The following is a 14,274-nucleotide window of genomic DNA, read 5'->3' on the forward strand; positions in this document are numbered from 1 at the left end:
GACAGTATATATGGCCACTTCACCCGACAGTATATATGGCCACTTCACCCGACAGTATATATGGCCACTTCACCTGACAGTATATATGGCCACTTCACCTGACAGTATATATGGCCACTTCACCTGACAGTATATATGGCCACTTCCCCTGACAGTATATATGGCCACTTCACCCGACAGTATATATGGCCACTTCACCTGACAGTATATATGGCCACTTCACCTGACAGTATATATGGCTACTTCACCTGACAGTATATATGGCCACTTCACCTGACAGTATATATGGCCACTTCACCTGACAGTATATATGGCCACTTCACCTGACAGTATATATGGCCACTTCACCCGACAGTATATATGGCCACTTCACCTGACAGTATATATGGCCACTTCACCTGACAGTATATATGGCCACTTCACCTGACAGTATATATGGCCACTTCACCTGACAGTATATATGGCCACTTCACCTGACAGTATATATGGCCACTTCACCTGACAGTATATATGGCCACTTCACCTGACAGTATATATGGCTACTTCACCTGACAGTATATATGGCCACTTCACCTGACAGTATATATGGCCACTTCACCTGACAGTATATATGGCCACTTCACCTGACAGTATATATGGCTACTTCACCTGACAGTATATATGGCCACTTCACCTGACAGTATATATGGCCACTTCACCTGACAGTATATATGGCCACTTCACCTGACAGTATATATGGCCACTTCACATGACAGTATATATGGCCACTTCCCCTGACAGTATATATGGCCACTTCACCTGACAGTATATATGGCCACTTCACCTGACAGTATATATGGCCACTTCACCTGACAGTATATATGGCCACTTCACCTGACAGTATATATGGCCACTTCACCTGACAGTATATATGGCCACTTCACCTGACAGTATATATGGCCACTTCCCCTGACAGTATATATGGCCACTTCACCTGACAGTATATATGGCCACTTCACCTGACAGTATATATGGCCACTTCCCCTGACAGTATATATGGCCACTTCACCTGACAGTATATATGGCCACTTCACCTGACAGTATATATGGCCACTTCACCTGACAGTATATATGGCCACTTCACCTGACAGTATATATGGCCACTTCACCTGACAGTATATATGGCCACTTCCCCTGACAGTATGTATGGCCACTTCACCTGACAGTATATATGGCCACTTCACCTGACAGTATATATGGCCACTTCACCTGACAGTATATATGGCCACTTCCCCTGACAGTATATATGGCCACTTCACCTGACAGTATATATGGCCACTTCACCTGACAGTATATATGGCCACTTCCCCTGACAGTATATATGGCCACTTCACCTGACAGTATATATGGCCACTTCACCTGACAGTATATATGGCCACTTCACCTGACAGTATATATGGCCACTTCACCTGACAGTATATATGGCCACTTCACCTGACAGTATATATGGCCACTTCACCTGACAGTATATATGGCCACTTCACCTGACAGTATATATGGCCACTTCACCTGACAGTATATATGGCCACTTCACCTGACAGTATATATGGCCACTTCACCTGACAGTATATATGGCCACTTCACCTGACAGTATATATGGCCACTTCACCTGACAGTATATATGGCCACTTCCCCTGACAGTATATATGGCCACTTCACCTGACAGTATATATGGCCACTTCACCTGACAGTATATATGGCCACTTCACCTGACAGTATATATGGCCACTTCCCCTGACAGTATATATGGCCACTTCACCTGACAGTATATATGGCCACTTCACCTGACAGTATATATGGCCACTTCACCTGACAGTATATATGGCCACTTCCCCTGACAGTATATATGGCCACTTCACCTGACAGTATATATGGCCACTTCCCCTGACAGTATATATGGCCACGTCACCTGACAGTATATATGGCTACTTCACCTGACAGTATATATGGCCACGTCACCTGACAGTATATATGGCCACTTCACCTGACAGTATATATGGCCACTTCACCTGACAGTATATATGGCCACTTCACCCGACAGTATATATGGCCACTTCCCCTGACAGTATATATGGCCACTTCCCCTGACAATATATATGGCCACTTCACCTGACAATAGGCCACTTCACCTGGAAACAAAGCTCGTATTATAATTGGGATCCACCCAAATCATTTGGGTTCCTTGATCCTTTCACAGCATTATAAGGATGCGTTGAGACAATGACTTATCAATGACCCAAGTCCAGCTCATTTAATCCCTACCATTGTGTCGTTGAGTTGTCATAATTTCGGGCAGCAAATGTACATTATCCGTTGGAAGACACAATGTAAGTAACCTAATTTATGTCCCTCTAACTGCCCTGAATGCCTCTGCTGATCCTACAGCTATTGGATGGAGTAATCATGTGCCTATGAACCAGAGTTATACTGTTAGCACTGAGGTGGTGTGCTCTAGTAGGAAGTCCACTGTGTGCAGCTCACCCTGCACTAACATAAAGAACATGAGTATGTCTACCTCTGCTAAGCTTCCCAGTAAAGCAATGAAAACAATCAAGCATCCCAGAAAAGTGTTAAAAAATAGCCCACGTTAACATATGTTTACATATGTAGCTTAAGAAACAAGGTTAATGAAATCAATAATTTCCTAGTAACAGATGACATTCATATTCTGACTATCTCTGAAACTCACTTAGATAATACCTTTGATACAGTGGTCGCAATACATGGTTATAAGATCTACAGAAAATACAGAAATGCCAAAGGTGGAGGTGTGGCTGTTTATATTCAGAACCACATTCCTATAAAGCTTAGAGAGGATCTCATGTTAAATACTGTTGAAGTAATATGGCTACAGGTTCATCTGCCTCACCTAAAGCCCATTCTTGTGGGAAGCTGCTATAGACCACCAAGTGTTAACAGTCAGTATCTGGATAACACGTGTGAAATGCTTGATAATATATGTGATATCAATAGAGAGGTATACTTTCTAGGTGATTTAAATATGGACTGGCTTTCATCAGGCTACCCACTCAAGAGAAAGCTTCAAACTGTAACCAGTGCCTGCAACCTGGTTCAGGTTATCAATCAACCTACCAGGGTAGTTACAAACAGTACAGGACTGAAATTATCAACGTGTATGGAGCACATCTTTACTAATGCTGCAGAGATTGGTTTGAAAGCAGTATCCAAATTCATCAGATGTAGTGATCACAATATAGTAGCCATATCTAGGAAAACCAAAGTTCCAAAGGCTGGGCCTAATATTGTGTATAAGAGGTCATACAATAAGTTGTGTAGTGATTCCAATGTTGTTGATGTGAAGAATAATTGTTGGTCTGTGGTGTGTAATGAGGAGCAACCAGACACTGCACTTGACACATTTATGAAATTGCTTATTCCAGTTACTAATAAGCATGCACCCATTACGACAATGACTGTAAGAACTGTTAAATCCCCGTGGATTGATGAGGAATTGAAAAATGCTATGGTTGAGAGGGATGAGGCAAAAGAGATGGCAAATAGGTCTGGCTTCACAACCGATTGGCAAACGTACTGCAAATTGAGAAATCATGCGACTAAACTGAATAAAAAGAAGAAGAAACTACACTATGAAACAAAGATAAATTACATAAAGAATGATAGTAAAAAGCTTTCGAGCACCTTAAATAAAATTCTGGGCAAAAAGGCAAACTCAGCTCCATCATTCATTGAATCAGATGGCTCATTCATCACAAAACCCACTGATATTGCCAACTACTTTAATGATTTTTTCATTGGCAAGATTAGCAAAGTTATCCATGACATGCCAGCAACAAACGCTGACACTTGACACATCCAAGTATATCTGACCAAATTATGAAAGACAACCATTGTCATTTTGAATTCGGTAAAGTGAGTGAGGAAGACGTGAAAAAAGTATTATTGTCGATCAACAATGACAAGCCACCGGGGTCTGACAACTTGGATGGAAAATTACTGAGGATAATAGCGGACGATATTGCCACTCCTATTTGCCAAATCTTCAATTTAAGTCTACTAGAAAGTGTGCGCCCTCAGGCTTGGAGGGAAGCTAAAGTCATTCCGCTACCTAAGAATAGTAAAGCCCCCTTTACTGGCTCAAACAGCCGACCAATCAGCCTGTTACCAACCCTTAGTAAACTATTGGAAAAAAGTGTGTTTGACCAGATACAATGCTATTTTACTGTAAACAAATTGACAACCGACTTTCAGCAGGCTTATCGGGAAGGACATTCAACAAGCACAGCACTGACACAAATGACTGATGATTGGCTGAGAGAAATTGATGATTTAAAGATTTTGGGGGCTGTTTTGTTAGACTTCAGTGCGGCTTTTGACATTATCGGTCATAGTCTGCTGCTGGAAAAACGTATGTGTTATGGCTTTACACCCCCTGCTATATTGTGGATAAAGAGTTACTTGTCTAACAGAACACAGAGGATGTTCTTTAATGAAAGCCTCTCCAACAAAATCCAGCTAGAATCAGGATTTCCCCAGGGCAGCTGTCTAGGCCCCTTATTTTTTTCAATCTTTATTATTGAGTAAAGCCAGTGTGTCTATGTATGCGGATGACTCAACACTATAGCTACTACTGCGAGTGAAATCCCTGCAACACTTAACAAAGAGCTGCAGTTAGTTTCAGAATGGGTGGCAAGGAATAAGTTAGTCCTAAATATTTCAAAACTAAAAGCATTGTATTTGGGACAAATCATTCACTAAACCCTAAACCTCAACTAAATCTTGCAATGAATACTTTGGAAATTGAGCAAGTTGAGGTGACTAAACTGCTTGGAGTAACCCTGGATTGTAAACTGTCATGGCCAAAACATATTGATACAACAGTAGCTAAGATGGGGAGAAGTCTGTCCATAATAAAGCGCTGCTCTACCTTCTTAACAGCACTATCAACAAGGCAGATCCTACAGGCCCTAGTTTTGTCGCAGCTGGACTACTGTTGTCGTGTGGTCAGGTGCCACAAAGAGGGACTTAGGAAAATTGCAATTGGCTCAGAACAGGGCAGCACAGCTAATGGGGACCCATAATACATACAATACAAATACCTGACAGTATATGCCCATTTTTGGTACTTAATTGAGCTGGCAAGCTGCTATCTACTCAGCATTCAGTCCACTCTCCTCTCTGACTGGTGGTGACGTTGGGTGTCCAGTCTTGCTATAGCACGCCAAGGCAAGATAGGCATATAGCTATGTAAAGATCGCCCTCTTCAGGACAAATAATGAAATGCAAAAATAAAAGTCAAATTCTATGAAGAACAGCTTATATCAGTCCTTTTCGGTGGATTCAACTCCGATACAAATACATCCGTAAAAAAGACTAATATCGGCCTATAACGCGGTCTGGCTCTAGTTTTCAATATGATATCTGATGACCAATGTGTGTTCATGTTTTAATCTCATTCATACACTTCCAACATATCTACTAACTATAATAAACAAGCCTTACGTGACACAAGCACACAGTAACGTCACCAAGTTACAGGAACCGTAATACAACAGTCAGCTACTCTAGGAGAGTCTGAAAGGGCTGTCACAAACAGACTTGCCTTTAGATATTTTCAACACCTATTTCACCTGTGGGTGGAGTTTATGTTGAATGTGGCAACAAGTCCTGCAGGTCATGCCCTACATATTCCTTTATACTGGTTTGGAAGTCAGGTAGAATGATATTAACTGTGATGATAGACAGGTCAGGCCCTGCAGGGGAGGAGGAGAGTAACAGGGCCTGAGAGGGTGACCTCAGGTCACCCAGAGGTCAGTTAGAGTGTAGGTCATAGACTAGGAAGTGTTGGGAGTGACGGGACGTAGCACAGCTCCATACACACACATCTCAAGGTGTTCCCTGGGCTTTGATGGACAGTAAAAGGGGTTGCAGAGGAGCTGGAGCTGATCAAACATGGGGCACAATGACCACTATCTCACAGCCTCCCTGGCTACCATACACAACCACACACAGCATCTTGAAGTTTGACCATCCTTAGAGGCCTCTTGTTTGCCATAGATGGCATCACGTCCTTATAGGGATGTTGGGATTAGACCAATGTATGAGTCACCACAGCATGAGAGCTCATTTTTCACACGCTAGTCCAGTTCTGGTGTCACATGGGCTGGCCAGCCATGGGGGTGGTAGCGTTTTGACTGGCCTCCTGACTAGCGGTGTGATGAATATGGAATTTGGGTTAACTATTAATTGTCATGCAAATAGCCACGTTATTGTCATAATTGTCATTTTTGTTAATGTTTTGACCTTGTAATATATAAAACATATTTTAAAAATTAGCCACGACATACCTAATGAATACAACACAGCTTTGGTGACAGCCCTGTCTAAAAAATGAATATATTTGACCGCCGGGAACTTTTGGAAATTAAGCTTCTCCTCCCGACTGTGCCATTCGGCTCGTAAAATTAATACCAATTTTACGCACTTCATAAAATAAAATAAAACGCTAGGATAAACTATATCTACTTGAATATCTACTTAAATCCCCCATAAAATGAATGTATTAATGTTTTTTTTTTGTTCACAGTTATTGTCCATGAATGTCAGTTACACGATAACTATGGCAGCCCTACTCCTGACATGGCAGCCCTACTCCTGACATGGCAGCCCTACTCCTGACATGGCAGCCCTACTCCTGACATGGCAGCCCTACTCCTGACATGGCAGCCCTACTCCTGACATGGCAGCCCTACTCCTGACATGTGGCAGTCCAGTTCCATGGTGTCTCTGAGGGGAGGACTGACGGTGGAGTGGGCCTGTCAAGGACAGTTCTGGGAGATTCAGGGGAGGACTGGTGGAGTGGGCCTATCAAGGACAGTTCTGGGAGATTCAGGGGAGGACTGACGGTGGAGTGGGCCTGTCAAGGACAGTTCTGGGAGATTCAGGGGAGGACTGATGGAATGGGCCTATCAAGGACAGTTCTGGGAGATTCAGGGGGGAACTGATGGAGTGGGCCTATCAAGGACAGTTCTGGGAGATTCAAGATGCCATCGACATTGGAGAGGTGCAATTCCTATGACATGTGAAGGCTCACTAAGTTGATGGCATTTCTTGTCAATGAGTGTCAGGTTGTTGGTTCATTGTAGTGAACACCTGCCTTAAGAGCTGTCAGGTTGTTGGTTCATTGTAGTGAACACCTGCCTTATGAGCTGTCAGGTTGTTGGTTCATTGTAGTGAACACCTGCCTTATGAGCTGTCAGGTTGTTGGTTCATTGTAGTGAACACCTGCCTTATCAGCTGTCAGGTTGTTGGTTCATTGTAGTGAACACCTGCCTTATGAGCTGTCAGGTTGTTGGTTCATTGTAGTGAACACCTGCCTTATCAGCTGTCAGGTTGTTGGTTCATTGTAGTGAACACCTGCCTTATGAGCTGTCAGGTTGTTGGTTCATTGTAGTGAACACCTGCCTTATGAGCTGTCAGGTTGTTGGTTCATTGTAGTGAACACCTGCCTTATGAGCTGTCAGGTTGTTGGTTCATTGTAGTGAACACCTGCCTTATGAGCTGTCAGGTTGTTGGTTCATTGTAGTGAACACCTGCCTTATGAGCTGTCAGGTTGTTGGTTCATTGTAGTGAACACCTGCCGTATGAGCTGTCAGGTTGTTGGTTCATTGTAGTGAACACCTGCCTTATATTCTTGTCATTATGTGTGGTTGCATCCTCCCCGTCCACCATAATGTACAGCGACTCCAGGGCAGACAGATTGGAGGGTGAACATGATTATCTAGAGGAAGCAATGTGCTGAACCCCAACAGGATAAGAGTACCAGAACATCCCAATGTGCTGAACCCCAACAGGATAAGAGTACCAGAACATCCCAATGTGCTGAACCCCAACAGGATAAGAGTACCAGAACATCCCAATGTGCTGAACCCCAACAGGATAAGAGTACCAGAACATCCCAATGTCTGAACCCCAACAGGATAAGAGTACCAGAACATCCCAATGTGCTGAACCCCAACAGGATAAGAGTACCAGAACATCCCAATGTGCTGAACCCCAACAGGATAAGAGTACCAGAACATCCCAATGTGCTGAACCCCAACAGGATAAGAGTACCAGAACATCCCAATGTGCATCACAAATGCAGTGAGCCAGAAGAAGGTCATGTTTGATTCAGGCAGATGTATTGGACCATTCAGCACTGAATGAGAGCAAATTTGACTTAGAAAGTTGTCTATTCAAATTTGATTGGTACATGCACATATTTAGTAGATGTTATTGTGGGTGTAGCGAAATGCTTGTGTTCCTAGCTCCAACAGTGCAGTAGTATCTAATCAGCTATTAATCAGCTACCAAAAAGTAAAGTTTACGTTCATCATAAATATTTATAGTTGAAATCTGCCAATTGTCTCTGTTTTTACAGGTCTATATTTCCTAGATACATTAATAATATCCTAATGCTGTTTGTTTGTGGATTTAGGGCAGACAACTGACTACTTGTATTCTACATTTTAGCAATATTAGAGGTTGCAATATTGGGTTACATGAGCTTCTGTGGCCCATCCCCCTCCAGACAGGCATTTTTCTGCACCGTTTGAGTTAAGGGGGTATGTCACAATATCAATCAATTTAACCACTTTTGCAGTAAAATATTTTTACACAACCATCCATTTCATACATGGGAGACCTTAGAGATCGGGAAAAACATGGTTGTGTTTTGTTATACCTCAGGTAGGGGTATCTAAAAAAACTAAAGCCATTTTGGAGGATTGGTCACCAGCCTACCAGGAAGATTCCCAATGAACTCCAGACTCCAGCCCTGGCCAGCTCTATTCCCTGGAATGTCTACCTCCCAGGACAGGAGACGTGGGATCAGGGTATAACTGTTCTGTGTTCAGGCATCTCATTTCTTTATCCAAGTATCTTTTAGCCCAGCACCGGTATTGCCAGGGACCTCACGATACGGTCACCATACTTTGGTGCCGATACGATATGTACTGTGATTCTCACAATTCTATATGTATTGCGATTCAATACTGCAATTGTATTGCGATTTGATGTTCCAAACATATTGCTAACTATATGTCTGCTGCAGAGAGACAAGAGATAGCATGAGAAGATGAGTTTTGATAAGTCATGGAACTAAAAGTGCTGAAAACATGTTGGTTCACTATTTAAAAAGATGGAGAACAAGTATAAAATATTTCCGCAGGTACAGCCGACTAGCGCTAGCTAACGCTACCTGGCGCAGGTACAGCCGACTAGCGCTAGCTAACGCTACCTGGCACTAGCCAAAACGATTTCCCTATCCTCAGCCCAGGGTGAACAGCTTACAGCAGACAGGTAGGTGGGCCATGAGACCAGATACTCACACTGGGTCAGACCTACGTCCACGATTCCCCTTCTTGCCGATGACAGGAGTGCCGAAGTGCTCAGGGTTGGTGAGAGGGAGACGATCAAGTGTCTGGAACAGAGATCAGAAGACAGGTTAGGTGACTGGTTCATTTATAATAATAGGTAAACAGGTTAGGTGACTGGTTCATTTATAATAATAGGTAAACAGGTTAGGTGACTGGTTCATTTATAATAATAGGTAAACAGGTTAGGTGACTGGTTCATTTATAATAATAGGTAAACAGGTTAGGTGACTGGTGATTTATAATAATAGGTAAACAGGTTAGGTGACTGGTTCATTTATAATAATAGGTAAACAGGTTAGGTGACTGGTTCATTTATAATAATAGGTAAACAGGTTAGGTGACTGGTTCATTTATAATAATAGGTAAACAGGTTAGGTGACTGGTTCATTTATAATAATAGGTAAACAGGTTAGGTGACTGGTTCATTTATAATAATAGGTAAACAGGTTAGGTGACTGGTGATTTATAATAATAGGTAAACAGGTTAGGTGACTGGTTCATTTATAATAATAGGTCAACAGGTTAGGTGACTGGTTCATTTATAATAATAGGTAAACAGGTTAGGTGACTGGTGATTTATAATAATAGGTAAACAGGTTAGGTGACTGGTTCATTTATAATAATAGGTAAACAGGTTAGGTGACTGGTTCATTTATAATAATAGGTAAACAGGTTAGGTGACTGGTTCATTTATAATAATAGGTAAACAGGTTAGGTGACTGGTTCATTTATAATAATAGGTAAACAGGTTAGGTGACTGGTTCATTGAAAATAATAGGTAAACAGGTTAGGTGACTGGATCATTGAAAATAATAGGTAAACAGGTTAGGTGACTGGTTCATTGAAAATAATAGGTAAACAGGTTAGGTGACTGGTTCATTTATAATAATAGGTAAACAGGTTAGGTGACTGGTTCATTTATAATAATAGGTAAACAGGTTAGGTGACTGGTACATTTATAATAATAGGTAAACAGGTTAGGTGACTGGTTCATTGAAAATAATAGGTAAACAGGTTAGGTGACTGGTTCATTTATAATAATAGGTAAACAGGTTAGGTGACTGGTTCATTTATAATAATAGGTAAACAGGTTAGGTGACTGGTTCATTTATAATAATAGGTAAACAGGTTAGGTGACTGGTGATTTATAATAATAGGTAAACAGGTTAGGTGACTGGTGATTTATAATAATAGGTCAACAGGTTAGGTGACTGGTTCATTTATAATAATAGGTAAACAGGTTAGGTGACTGGTGATTTATAATAATAGGTAAACAGGTTAGGTGACTGGTTCATTTATAATAATAGGTCAACAGGTTAGGTGACTGGTTCATTTATAATAATAGGTAAACAGGTTAGGTGACTGGTTCATTTATAATAATAGGTAAACAGGTTAGGTGACTGGTTCATTTAAAATAATAGGTAAACAGGTTAGGTGACTGGTGATTTATAATAATAGGTCAACAGGTTAGGTGACTGGTGATTTATAATAATAGGTCAACAGGTTAGGTGACTGGTGATTTATAATAATAGGTCAACAGGTTAGGTGACTGGTTCATTTATAATAATAGGTAAACAGGTTAGGTGACTGGTGATTTATAATAATAGGTAAACAGGTTAGGTGACTGGTTCATTTATAATAATAGGTAAACAGGTTAGGTGACTGGTTCATTTATAATAATAGGTAAACAGGTTAGGTGACTGGTGATTTATAATAATAGGTAAACAGGTTAGGTGACTGGTTCATTTATAATAATAGGTAAACAGGTTAGGTGACTGGTTCATTTATAATAATAGGTAAACAGGTTAGGTGACTGGTTCATTTATAATAATAGGTAAACAGGTTAGGTGACTGGATCATTTATAATAATAGGTAAACAGGTTAGGTGACTGGTTCATTTATAATAATAGGTAAACAGGTTAGGTGACTGGTTCATTTATAATAATAGGTAAACAGGTTAGGTGACTGGTTCATTTATAATAATAGGTAAACAGGTTAGGTGACTGGTGATTTATAATAATAGGTAAACAGGTTAGGTGACTGGTTCATTTATAATAATAGGTAAACAGGTTAGGTGACTGGTTCATTTATAATAATAGGTAAACAGGTTAGGTGACTGGTTCATTTATAATAATAGGTAAACAGGTTAGGTGACTGGTGATTTATAATAATAGGTAAACAGGTTAGGTGACTGGTTCATTTATAATAATAGGTAAACAGGTTAGGTGACTGGTTCATTTATAATAATAGGTAAACAGGTTAGGTGACTGGTTCATTTATAATAATAGGTAAACAGGTTAGGTGACTGGTGATTTATAATAATAGGTAAACAGGTTAGGTGACTGGTGATTTATAATAATAGGTAAACAGGTTAGGTGACTGGTTCATTTATAATAATAGGTAAACAGGTTAGGTGACTGGTTCATTTATAATAATAGGTAAACAGGTTAGGTGACTGGTTCATTGAAAATAATAGGTAAACAGGTTAGGTGACTGGTGATTTATAATAATAGGTAAACAGGTTAGGTGACTGGTTCATTTATAATAATAGGTAAACAGGTTAGGTGACTGGTTCATTTATAATAATAGGTAAACAGGTTAGGTGACTGGTGATTTATAATAATAGGTAAACAGGTTAGGTGACTGGTTCATTTATAATAATAGGTAAACAGGTTAGGTGACTGCTTCATTTATAATAATAGGTAAACAGGTTAGGTGACTAGTTCATTTATAAGAATAGGTAAACAGGTTAGGTGACTGGTTCATTTATAATAATAGGTAAACAGGTTAGGTGACTGGTTCATTTATAATAATAGGTAAACAGGTTAGGTGACTGGTTATTTATAATAATAGGTAAACAGGTTAGGTGACTGGTGATTTATAATAATAGGTAAACAGGTTAGGTGACTGGATCATTTATAATAATAGGTAAACAGGTTAAGTGACTGGTTCATTTATAATAATAGGTAAACAGGTTAGGTGACTGGTTCATTTATAATAATAGGTAAACAGGTTAGGTGACTGGTGATTTATAATAATAGGTAAACCGGTTAGGTGACTGGTGATTTATAATAATAGGTAAACAGGTTAGGTGACTTGTTCATTTATAATAATAGGTAAACAGGTTAGGTGACTGGTTCATTTATAATAATAGGTAAACAGGTTAGGTGACTGGTTCATTTATAATAATAGGTAAACAGGTTAGGTGACTGGTTCATTTATAATAATAGGTAAACAGGTTAGGTGACTGGTTCATTTATAATAATAGGTAAACAGGTTAGGTGACTAGTTCATTTATAATAATAGGTAAACAAGTTAGGTGACTGGTGATTTATAATAATAGGTAAACAGGTTAGGTGACTGGTGATTTATAATAATAGGTAAACAGGTTAGGTGACTGGTTCATTTATAATAATAGGTAAACAGGTTAGGTGACTGGTTATTTATAATAATAGGTAAACAGGTTAGGTGACTGGTGATTTATAATAATAGGTAAACAGGTTAGGTGACTGGTTCATTTATAATAATAGGTAAACAGGTTAGGTGACTGGTTCATTTATAATAATAGGTAAACAGGTTAGGTGACTGGTTCATTTATAATAATAGGTAAACAGGTTAGGTGACTGGTGTGATTTATAATAATAGGTAAACAGGTTAGGTGACTGGTTCATTTATAATAATAGGTAAACAGGTTAGGTGACTGGTTCATTTATAATAATAGGTAAACAGGTTAGGTGACTGGTTCATTTATAATAATAGGTAAACAGGTTAGGTGACTAGTTCATTTATAATAATAGGTAAACAGGTTAGGTGACTGGTTCATTTATAATAATAGGTAAACAGGTTAGGTGACTGGTTCATTTATAATAATAGGTAAACAGGTTAGGTGACTGGTTATTTATAATAATAGGTAAACAGGTTAGGTGACTGGTTCATTTATAATAATAGGTAAACAGGTTAGGTGACTGGTTCATTTATAATAATAGGTAAACAGGTTAGGTGACTGGTTCATTTATAATAATAGGTAAACAGGTTAGGTGACTGGTTCATTTATAATAATAGGTAAACAGGTTAGGTGACTGGTTCATTTATAATAATAGGTAAACAGGTTAGGTGACTGGTTCATTTATAATAATAGGTAAACAGGTTAGGTGACTGGTTCATTTATAATAATAGGTAAACAGGTTAGGTGACTGGTTCATTTATAATAATAGGTAAACAGGTTAGGTGACTGGTTCATTTATAATAATAGGTAAACAGGTTAGGTGACTGGTTCATTTATAATAATAGGTAAACAGGTTAGGTGACTGGTTCATTTATAATAATAGGTAAACAGGTTAGGTGACTGGTTCATTTATAATAATAGGTAAACAGGTTAGGTGACTGGTTCATTTATAATAATAGGTAAACAGGTTAGGTGACTGGTGATTTATAATAATAGGTAAACAGGTTAGGTGACTGGTGATTTATAATAATAGGTAAACAGGTTAGGTGACTGGTTCATTTATAATAATAGGTAAACAGGTTAGGTGACTGGTGATTTATAATAATAGGTAAACAGGTTAGGTGACTGGTTCATTTATAATAATAGGTAAACAGGTTAGGTGACTGGTTCATTTATAATAATAGGTAAACAGGTTAGGTGACTGGTTCATTTATAATAATAGGTAAACAGGTTAGGTGACTGGTTCATTTATAATAATAGGTAAACAGGTTAGGTGACTGGTTCATTTATAATAATAGGTAAACAGGTTAGGTGACTGGTACATTTATAATAATAGGTAAACAGGTTAGGTGACTGGTTCATTTATAATAATAGGTAAACAGGTTAGGGTGA

The 14,274-nt window shown here is 39.3% G+C and overlaps 1 protein-coding gene across 1 annotated transcript in view; it reads right to left on the bottom strand.

The window, feature by feature from the left end:
• The window catches only part of LOC311100941 (AT-rich interactive domain-containing protein 4B-like), a 241,961-nt gene that overhangs the window by 137,378 nt on the left and 90,309 nt on the right, over window positions 1-14,274 (bottom strand). The window contains exon 6 of the mRNA XM_084141917.1: window positions 9,390-9,481. Within this exon, the coding sequence (XP_083998043.1) occupies window positions 9,390-9,481 (92 nt within the window). The remainder of the gene's footprint in view (window positions 1-9,389; window positions 9,482-14,274) is intronic.

This window comes from Coregonus lavaretus, assembly GCF_964263955.1.
Source record: "Coregonus lavaretus genome assembly, chromosome: 25".
In the NCBI taxonomy this organism is placed as follows: domain Eukaryota; kingdom Metazoa; phylum Chordata; class Actinopteri; order Salmoniformes; family Salmonidae; genus Coregonus; species Coregonus lavaretus.